The sequence below is a fragment of the Parasteatoda tepidariorum genome, chromosome 2 (assembly GCF_043381705.1).
Source record: "Parasteatoda tepidariorum isolate YZ-2023 chromosome 2, CAS_Ptep_4.0, whole genome shotgun sequence".
NCBI lineage: Eukaryota > Metazoa > Arthropoda > Arachnida > Araneae > Theridiidae > Parasteatoda > Parasteatoda tepidariorum.
The window spans coordinates 53,323,877-53,334,653 of record NC_092205.1 but is presented as its reverse complement, the minus strand read 5'-3'; the positions used below and the strand labels follow the sequence as shown (position 1 = coordinate 53,334,653).

General features: G+C 27.3%; 1 protein-coding gene across 2 annotated transcripts in view; it reads right to left on the bottom strand.

Moving 5' to 3' along the window:
• The window catches only part of LOC107447727 (eukaryotic translation initiation factor 3 subunit e), a 30,618-nt gene extending 20,401 nt beyond the window's left edge, over positions 1-10,217 (bottom strand). For both annotated transcript variants that reach the window (XM_016062728.4, XM_043041298.2), the window contains exons 1-3: positions 9,968-10,217; positions 6,684-6,801; positions 809-926 (exon numbers count right to left, since the gene is read on the bottom strand). In XM_016062728.4, the coding sequence (XP_015918214.1) occupies positions 809-926; positions 6,684-6,801; positions 9,968-10,057 (326 nt within the window). In that variant the 5' untranslated portion in view covers positions 10,058-10,217. The remainder of the gene's footprint in view (positions 1-808; positions 927-6,683; positions 6,802-9,967) is intronic.
• Positions 10,218-10,777: the final 560 nt, after the last annotated feature.

Here is a 10,777-nt window from a genome sequence, read left to right as displayed (position 1 = left end):
CTCATTATTTTTCATTGCATGGATGAGGGTAACGCAGATGATGAAGACGAAACAGATTGTGATGACGTGCCTGAAGAAATAACGGAAGACGAATATAATGAACTATTTATGTAATAACGAAAATCAATAAAGTATATAGGTAAAGGTATGTTATTTCTTTAAAATAAAAGTATTTTTCTATATTTAAATTTTTTTAATCTATATTTTTTTATATTCGGCGTATACCGCACACCCGTAAATTCCAATGTTATTTTTTGTATTAAAAGTGCGCGTTATATGCCGGAATATACGCTAAATGTGGGCTCATTATAAGTGGGTCTTACAGTGGAATGGTAATGTTTAAATATGTGAGAAAGGGAAGGAATCAATAGTGATAAGCTTTACATAATAAAAGAAAGTTGAACATAAAAATTTCAAGAAATGATTAAAAGTCTGCCATGAACATTATACTGAAAATTGTTGCACCTAAGGCTGGAAAAAAACATGTAAATCTATGTAAAATTAAGAAAACATAATTAAAAAAGAACAAAAAAATATATATTTCTATAAAATACAAAAATTATGCAAATCATTTATAATACATAATTTTATGCTATTGTTGCATATGAAGCAAAGACATGACAAATTATTTTTAAAATGCCAATATATTTCCTTCTTTGAGACTAAAATCTTGTGATATGAATTTTTTTCTGATAATGCAACTGTAGATATGTATAAAATTTATGAAAATTGCCACATTGTTTTAAGCTATTTAATAGAAAATAAAGATACACTAAAAGAAATGACAAGACTTCAACGAATTACAAACCTGGTGTTTTCAATTTGTTTAGCAACTGTTTGTTCAGCAAAGAGATTTCTTATATGATTTGTTTCTTCTTGATATAATTTCAATTCACTAACAACTTTTGCACGCTTATCAAGTAGTTCTGAAAAAAGAATTTTTTTTTCAAATTTAGCAAGTATATATACACATACAAATTAAGGAAAAAAAAATAAGAACTAAAGAATTACTACATAATAATTTTTAAAAAAGTACATGAAAACTAAATGCCAACATAACATTATAATTTAATATGCTTTTTACCATAAAACAGAGAAATTTAAGCTCATATTTAAAATACCACAGAATCTTGAAAACTTTGTACAGTTAAATGAATTTTATACAGAGGATGAAATATATAGCTAAATGATTTAAGATTCATTGGAAAAGAGTAAGTCAAAATATTACACAATAATACAAACTCAAAGTAATGAAATTAAATAGGGCTATACATCAAGTTTGACATAAAAGAAAAAATCAGTGGGACATCTCTGGATCTGAGTTGATAAAAAGAAGACAAACCCTGAGAGTTTGAAGATATAAAAATTTTTCAACTATTATGGTGAATCATTATTACATCTAATACAATATAGATTTTTTTATTTCTTGCTATGAGAAAAATTAACTCCTATTATGATTTAGAAGCAAAGTGAAGCAATTTAAAATATTATGAATTTGACAATAATTTAAGCACTGTTTTATTATTTTTTACAATAATAGACAAAAATATAAATATTTCAACTTTAAGAAATTTTGTTGGTGTCAGCCAGAAAAGCTGGTACCAACATACATGGTTTATCTGGCTGGTTCCTATAAAGCTTTGCACATAAAACCACTCATATTTTAACAAATTATGTAATATTATTATTTTTTTTTAAAGATTTATAATTGCTCTGATGCTGTTATATCAATGTTTAAGTTCTTTTTCAGATAGGTTATATAATAAAAACTAAAATGCTATTAACTTTCTGAAAAAAAAGAAAAACTGATACATTTATACCCTTAATGCTATTAACAATATTAACCGTTCATAATGTAATTTTTAATCTGTAGATATGTAACAGTTATTGATAATTTTCAGAAATGAAATGCAATTAGAAATAAGGATTTACAATAACTAAAAGTATACAATAACAGTCAGAATGTTTTATTATTATATGTTTGAACATTCTGAAATTAGTACATTAGGATTTTGATTGTTTGAATCTGCTTCATTCCGGATATTTCTGTTTTGCCAAAGTTGATTGTGAAGTTTTATTTATTTATTATTTTTTTTACAACATTTTAAATAATTACGTTTTTCCTCAATAAGCAACTTTATTTCAGCTTAAAGAAAAAAAAAAAAAAACTTTTTGTACACACTTGTGCTTTTGCAAATGCTTGTGTGTTTTTTTAGAATTGGCCATTTTAAACAAGTAACAAATAAATGTTGGTTAATTTTCAAAGAAATTTGCTGGTTAATTATTGTTAGTGTAGTTTAGTTTGACTGTCTTTACATGATGGCAAAATGCATAATAAGAATGGGTAGAAAACATGGTTTGCCAAATCCCTAGATTTCAAGAAAAAACCCAACCCATGTGGATTTTTCATGAAAAAACCCCCAATTTTTTCAGAAATATTATACTGACTATATATATATACTAAATAAGAATAAGACATTGGTAGTATATGCTTGATGTTACAAAGGAATTAATGAAAGAAATTATTTTGTTTGAGTATGAGTAGTTATAGTCGCTTTTCAACTTTACCTATCATGAATTGCATAATAACGAAATTACTAAAATGATTCTTTACAAAAAAAGGGAAAATATTCTAAGTGGTTTATTTTAAATTAGAAATAAACACATAAGTTAAAGAAGGAAATTTCCAGAAACATTGGGAAATGAGATTATTCAAGGATTGTAAATGCACATAACGTACTTGTAACGCATGGTATTTTCATTTGTATTTTACAATAAATGAATTTTTTGTATGTCTTATAATTATCAACTAATCTTAATAAAAAATTTTTGCTTTTGTATGAATGAAAAAAAAGGTCATAAATTTTAAACACTTGTTTTCTAAGCATTTCAAGCATATTTGTGATTTTAATGAGCATGTTAAAATGTTCATGAAATTCAATCAACAAATATGTTTTAATTCATTCAATGCAAAAACACGAATAAACATATCACATAACACCAATACCTATAATATACATTCCCTTTTCAATAATATATAATTTCATCATGTTCATTATAAAACTTAATTTTTTGCAATTAACAAAACTTTTATCAAATAAAATTGCTGGACATTGAGAAATCCCGGATGTGAAGCTTGCAATACTTCCTTGTGTAATCACATAAATTATTAATCTCAGATCAATAAGGTCATGAGAACTGTCAGATTGTCTCTAAAAATTTTCCTCACACCCCTCTTGTGTAACTACTGTTTCCTTAAATGTATGTCATAATATGTATGTCAAACATCACTATATAAACTCTGTAACCTCACTTCTAGCTCATAATAAAGCTGTTGTCATTTCGATCCATGACTCTTTCTATCATTGGAAGTCAACAAAAATATTAACAAAACAAAAATAAAATGCTAAAACGTAAACGAAGTTCTTTCTACACATTAAAATGCAAAATATAAGATTATATCAAGTGTCAAAGAAATCTTTAAACTTTATCATTGAAAATAGAGTGTTTTTCAGTCTCTAAGAAATTGTTCTGGTTTAGACGGAAATAATCAAAAACAAGAAAATATTTTTGACCAGCTGTCATGAGAGAAGCAGTAAAAAAATGACTGATTCGAAGAGATGTTTTTTCTTTCAACTAATATTCTAAATGAAAGATTTTCTGCCAAACTATGGATTCAACAATAAAACTTCATCTTTAAACGTGGATATTTTTGTAAGAGGTAGAGTAAAGTAGATGGAAACAGGTTTAGTATACAATAAAAATCTTAAAAAGAATTGGGTATATTTTGTTCTAATCCTTAAAAATACTCATCTATAGACAAACCTTTCTTAAGAGAAAAATTTATGTATAACCTATTATATTATGTATTAAAACTTTCTGTATGCTTTTTAAGAATATATCATATGTCATGTTATTTATCTTAAAATAAAAATTGCTTATCAAGATTGTTATATGGTATATATCCATTGATGCATTTTAATAAATTCTAGTACTAATGGGTCTAGATAAGAAGATCAAGATTTTAAGACTAAAATGTATTTAAAAATGATGTTACCTTTATAATTGGAGTATTTCGATTATCTTTTGACTTTGACATGTTCAAAAAATAGATTTTTCTGGATAATAGGTGTTTATGGTAAACAGAGATCAAAACATGCATTAATCAATAAAAAAAAGCAAATGATAATCAATATCAATTTTCATACTTGTTATGTCATTAGTGGATTAGTTAAATAACATTTAATTAATGTTTAACCCTCTAAGTTTGAGTCCCTGGATAAAATTGTACAGAAATTTTTCTGCTATATATTATTTTTCCTTTCAATAACATTGAAAATCCGTTTTTCTGATGCAGCAGAGCCTGCATCCGAAAATTTGAAAAAAGCTGTGACTATCGTTCAGGGGGTTAATAAGACGAAATATGCAAAGGCAAGCAGATAATAATGTTTACATTTTCTTCTCATGATACGTTTATCTTCACTTTTTTCTTCATTTGATAAGAAGAATTAGTAGCATAGATATTCAGACAAAGGCAAAAAAAAAAAAAAATCTCTAAATTTCAAAAGTGAACTAATCCTACGTAATAACAATAATATTTAACAAGAAACCGAAATGAGTAGATTTTTTAATGAAAACATTTCCAATTCAAACCAAAACAAAGCATATTTGCAGGCGTTTCTTCCAAATATTATCAACATTCAGTTTAATTGATTTTTATACATTATTCTTTTCACCGAAGTTGATTTTCTTTAATGAGGAAATATCAGGGCTCGAAAAAACTCAGAAATTTTACCCGTCCCCGGGGACGGCTCGTCCAACTATGTACCCGTCCTCCTTTGAAACTAACCCGTAGCTTCTAAATAAATAAAAATATAATTTTCTCTTATTTATTACAAACATTTATATAAATTGCACAATGAATTAGTAGTTACTAGGATTACAAATACTAGGATTACATTATACAGTAATAAAATAAATACTAGGTTACTAATAGTAGCCTAGTATTTCTGTTATGAAATAATGCATTTCTTTTATGAAATAATTTAAATGACGAAGGTCAAGTTATCTGGAATGTCAATTTATCTGAGGGTACTACGTTTTTAAGGAATCAAATATGACGTTTGCCAGTTGCACAATCAAGCCAATGACTTACAGAGGTTTGTGCACAGAAATCTTAAAGGGGCTTTCCATTTAGGTAGACATTCATAATTGCGTTTAACGCTTCTTGTTTAAGATCAGTACGTAAGTTGTTTTTTTTTCTTTCTTTTTTACGGAAAAATGCATTACATTAACGGAAAAATGGCCGTCTGCGCGGACGTCGGATTTGAGAAAGTGGTTGTCCGCTAGGAATTTTTGACCGCCGAGGACAGGCGGTTTTTCGAGTCCTGGGAAATATAATTTTTTCCTTCCTTACATTGCAACAAATCTGGTGCGTTAAAAAAAGTGAAGATTTCAGAAATAAAACATTTCCCGATAATGGATGTCTGGATAATATAATTATTACAATTTAGCAGGGTTGGCAAGGTTTAGGATAGAATGGATTAATCCACGGTTTAAACTGTCCTGTCCAAAACCCTTTTACTCAAATTATGTCACAATTTTGTCTGAATAATATTTAAGAAGTAAAATAAACATAGAACTAATAACATATCGATAATTAAATATACTATAGAATATTTGTTTTTAAAAGTACATATAATGTCATATTAATATTGTTTGACTCTTCAATTTAAACAAAGGAAGATTAATCAGTAATCAAGTTCAATTGGTCCTCTCATTCAATAGTACATTACTGAAGTTTGGCCTTGCCATACTTTAAAATATTAGGGACTAAGTGCTTGGTTCGTCATAAACAGGTTTATTTATCTATAGTACTATTCAGGAATACTTTTATTTCATTCATGTTCAATTCTTTTAGCATAGTGGTGATACATCACCAGTGTCAGTAACTGAAACTGATGTCATGCCCTTCAAAACTGTTAATACATTTTTCAGTTATTTTGTATTTTCAATTTAAACTAATATATTTATATTTAAAAACAATTTTTTTTAAAATAGATGTCTTTTTTATCATCCTGTGATGCAGAAATTATAGCATTTTCTAAAAAAAATATTGTGAAAAATAAAAGGTTAATTTTTGAACAAATTTAGTATTTTTTTAAAGAAAAATTATTATTTTTTAATATTGCCATATTTATCCTTCTGCAAAAATATTATTTATCAGTTTTAAAAGCATATTTATATTTAAAGGACTAGGTATTCACTTTTGTTGTTCAATGAATTGTGGAGCTTCAAAAATTATAAACCTTTTCCTATTATATATTATTTTCTTTTAATAAGTTATAGTAAATTGTATAAAAAATATCAAATATTTATTGATACATATAATTATTATGTTTACAATGGTTACACCTATAGAATTTTTACCTTTTACCAAAGTTCAAGATTTTGGACACTTTAAGACAGTATAGGACGGTTTTGCCCAGTTTAGGACAGTTTTACCCAGTTTAAGACAGTAAAACCCACGTGTCCTGTCCAAAACTAGTTTAGGACGTCCAAAACCCCAACCCTGCAATTTAGTGATGCAGTGAGTAACTGTAATGTTAAAGTGAGTAGTAATAAATAGTAAAGTACTCACATTTACAATATTAGTCAATACAGTTTCAATGTTTGAAACATACCTTCTGGAATAGGAGCATCAGGATATACCAATCTATAAATGTCAATGGCATAATCAATCATTCGAGTATTTTTCACCATTTCAAGTTTTCCAAGAAGTAATTCTCTTTCATCATATACCTACAAACCAAATAATTTCAATAAATATAAGGAAAGGCAATGAATACAACACAGAAAAAGTTATTTTTTAAGAATATAAGAATATAATAGATTTTCAGGTTATCAAACATTTATGAGAGGAAGCAAAGTAGGTAACCCCATGGCAGAATTCTTTTGGGATTTCTATGACATTCCTCTCTAATAATAATATCTTTCTGCAAGATGCTTTTAAAAATAACAAATATACATGTTACTAAGTTAATGTAACAGAAGCGTTAACTTAAAAAAAAAAAAAAACTTTTCAGAACCAATAAAATAATTTTACTAATTGAATATGTAATATTTTTTTAATTCTAATATGTCAATATTCTTGAATTTTGTAGAGGGGAAACACACTAATTATTTTTTTTTCTTCTTTTGTAAATCATCATCTCATTAAAAAATAGTAATAAAATTTATGAATATCTTTTATTGGAAGGGGGGATATTAATAAATAAATTTTTTAAGTTATTTTAAAACTATTTTTTTAAAATAAATGCCGTTTATTTTTAAATGCATCTTAAAAATGTTGATTTTCTCGTAATTTCCACTTTAAATTATAGAAAAAGCTTTCAAGTTGTTTATCAATTAATAATTTTTTGCTAGTCTACACTTTTTTTGAAAAAAGAAATATGCACAGAGATTGCCCTTTAGCATGCCCTTAATTGTTTTTTAAATTTTTTTAAAAACTTTAATAATGAGAGAGAATTGCCATTTGAAATATACTCATAAAATAGCATGAATTGATTGATTGAATGTAGGGTTTAGTGGCACAAAGTCCAAATGAGGACATGCTGCGCCAGACAATACGGTATAAAATAGCATGAAAGGATAAGTAAAAAAATGTGAGCACAAAATTCAGTTATTACATTATATTACACATTTTGATAAATATTTATGGTGTTAACGGAGTCTCCTTTCAAAATTTATAGTGTCCTTTTCAAAGAGGAAGCGTCCTGCCCTTTTTTATTCCTAGGGAGAACTCTGTATTCATTCCTCATGCATAATAACTATTAAGCAAATTATTTTACACACAATTAATGCAAAATTATAATTTAAAATTCTATTCTATTCTTAGTTACATTTAGCACTTTTCCAAATTCTCCTCAATGTTTATGAAACAATATCTCAACCATTGAAATATAATACTATACATATTTAATACTATACAAATATACATTATTGACAATTATTTTTTTGTAAATATTAAGAGGTATAAATCATGGAATATCTAACCAGGGATTGTAATATTTAAGAAAACACAAAAAACTATGATTCATAAGTAAAAATCTCGACAAATATGACTGGAAAATAGGTCTGTAAAGAAAAACAATAAAATATATAACAAAAAAGTCATTAAACAACAGAGGCAATTCCTACTTTTCCTGTGATTGCGATGGGAGCTTAACTTATAAATTGTGTAATAAGGCATCTACTTATAATGACAATAAAGAAACACAGGGTACAAATGTAATCTAGCAGTAAATACAAATAGAACTATGAAAATAATAACTTTCTGTTCATTTTGGCATTGCTCCAAAAAACTTTTTTTTTTGTTTCTTTTTTTTCTTCTGTAATATGTTTGTTAGTAGTCAATATCAGGGGTCTGCCCAGACATTTTGTGAAAGGTCCGTTTTTGTAAAACAATTACTCGTAATTTGTGAATATAAAATAAATGTTAAGTCACATTCTTTCAACCAGAGTCCGCTTTTGTGAATGTGTGCAAATAGGGTCCGTTATTGCAAAAAAATTTTTTCAAGGAGTTTTTAAATCATAAAGAGATACAAGATTATGCTCAACACTGTAAATATATAATGAAAAAATATAGTTTTAAAAATTAAACAGCAATTACAGCTACTAAATTAGCGATGCAACATACAAATATTTGGAATTTAGCCTATACTGCTGAATGCAGAATATTAATTTCGGACGAATAAAGCAAGAAGACAAAATTTAGTTCGTTTACATCTGTCTTTCCTTTCCCCCTCCCTTCCTGGGAAGGGTTTATTCGATTAACTAAACAATAATGGAGATAAACAAATATGTGAAGGGTCTGATTAAAAGATAAATTATTTTGTGAAGGGTCCGTTTTTAAGTTAGAATATTTTGTGAAGGGTCCGTTTTAATGAAAATATATTTTGTGAAGAGTCCGTTTTAATGAAAATATATTTTGTGAAGAGTCCGTTGACGGAGCCAAATTTCTTCTAAACAGACCCCTGAATATATATAGCAAAACAAATTCAATAGCTACATAAATTGTGAAATTCTGCTTTGCTTCCCCACTTGACATATAGACAAGAAAAGGAAAAAAAAAAAAAGAAATTGTCAACCAAAAAATGTAGTTTGATTATAAATAAAAAAAAAGGTCACTTCTGTCATTTTTTATTGTTTCAAAAATAAATCCCCCCCCTATCTGTATGTTTATTAGTTGATGCATGTTTAATACTTAAATTGAAAAGAAGCATTTGCTTCCCAACATATTGCATAGAAACAAAACAAAAAAAATCACTCTTTCATACAAACATACTCTGAAATTGAATACAAATAACAGATCTTAAGAAAAACATTCAATATTTTTATAACACATTTGTATTGCTTTTATATACATATGTATTTTAGCAGTATGAACAGATTGTAACTCAAAGCTTCTCTTAGTAAATTGATGTTAATATAATAGACAAGGAAATAATTAAACTTCGTCATCTACCTTTACTACTTTAAATACAGAGAGTAGTCAGTTCAGTAGTCAGTTTTCCGTGTTCGCGGATTCTAAAGTTTGGCGGTACTTTTCGGTTATTCGGAAGCAAGAAAATTCATGTATCTTTTATTTTTGGAAAAGTTCACTTTGTTTTATATAACAATATAAAAATAGTTGAATTTATTTGCACCAGAATAATCGAAAAGTACAAAGTTTTGTTTTATAAGAAAATGATGAATGGTGGTAAAAACGATAAAATTATTGAGGATTAAATTGAATAGTTATTTTCAGAAATCGCCTGATTATTAATATCGAGAACAAGTAATTTAAATTTCAATCATCAATACGTTAAATTCGTGCGGGCAAGATAGGAAGAATAAGTTTTGAGCACTTTTATAGGAAAAATAAAGTTGGTTTTCTTAATGACAAAAATGAAGCTATTTTTAAGACCTGTTTAACTGATAGAAATTCCAGCAAAGGAAACACCAAGTGCCTATCTAGGTAAGCACCAATTTTTGGTGTCAAATCCCATTCAGCCATAGAATCAAGAATATGCAATTTAAAGGATGATAATTATGGTAACAATTACAAAACTAAGAGATAATGTGGGAATCAACTAGTTAAACATAATAATAAATTTAAAAGAAAGCTTTCTTTTATTAAATTGTTACAGTTGGTTCGTTATAAGCTGCTTATTTTTGCCTAACTAAGGCTGCGTTAACTCTAAAATGCGAAACACGTATGCGTTCAGCACATATGAAATTGATCCTTTTACAAATAGTTAAAAAATGTTTCGTTTCATTTTCAAATTAAATCAGAATGAAACTTAAATCTCTTTCTCAAAACATTGAAGACTGGCTTACAACTTAGAAGGAGTGATTGTGTAGTTTTCTAAATAAATATTTTTTTCAACCCAATTAACCTAAAGCATAAGATAAAGAAATTCTTGAATCAACATTTCTAACACTTTGCCATTTGTAAAGGTGTTCAAATCTATGATCCGGCTACCACTGAGAATGTTTTACGTTAGTGCTGTATCTGATGCAATCAGAACTTGCACCTAGACCTATATGCCATCGCTGGGATTCGAACTTCAATGACGATTGCTCCATTTCCGGAGCTACCACAGCCCCCATGGGAAGAATTAGTAAAATGAAAATCATCTTTATATGTCTAGCTATTAAAATAATTAGTTATGAATAATATTTAAAGATATGAGAACCATTAGAGAGAAAACTATGCGCTAATTACTAGGTGCAG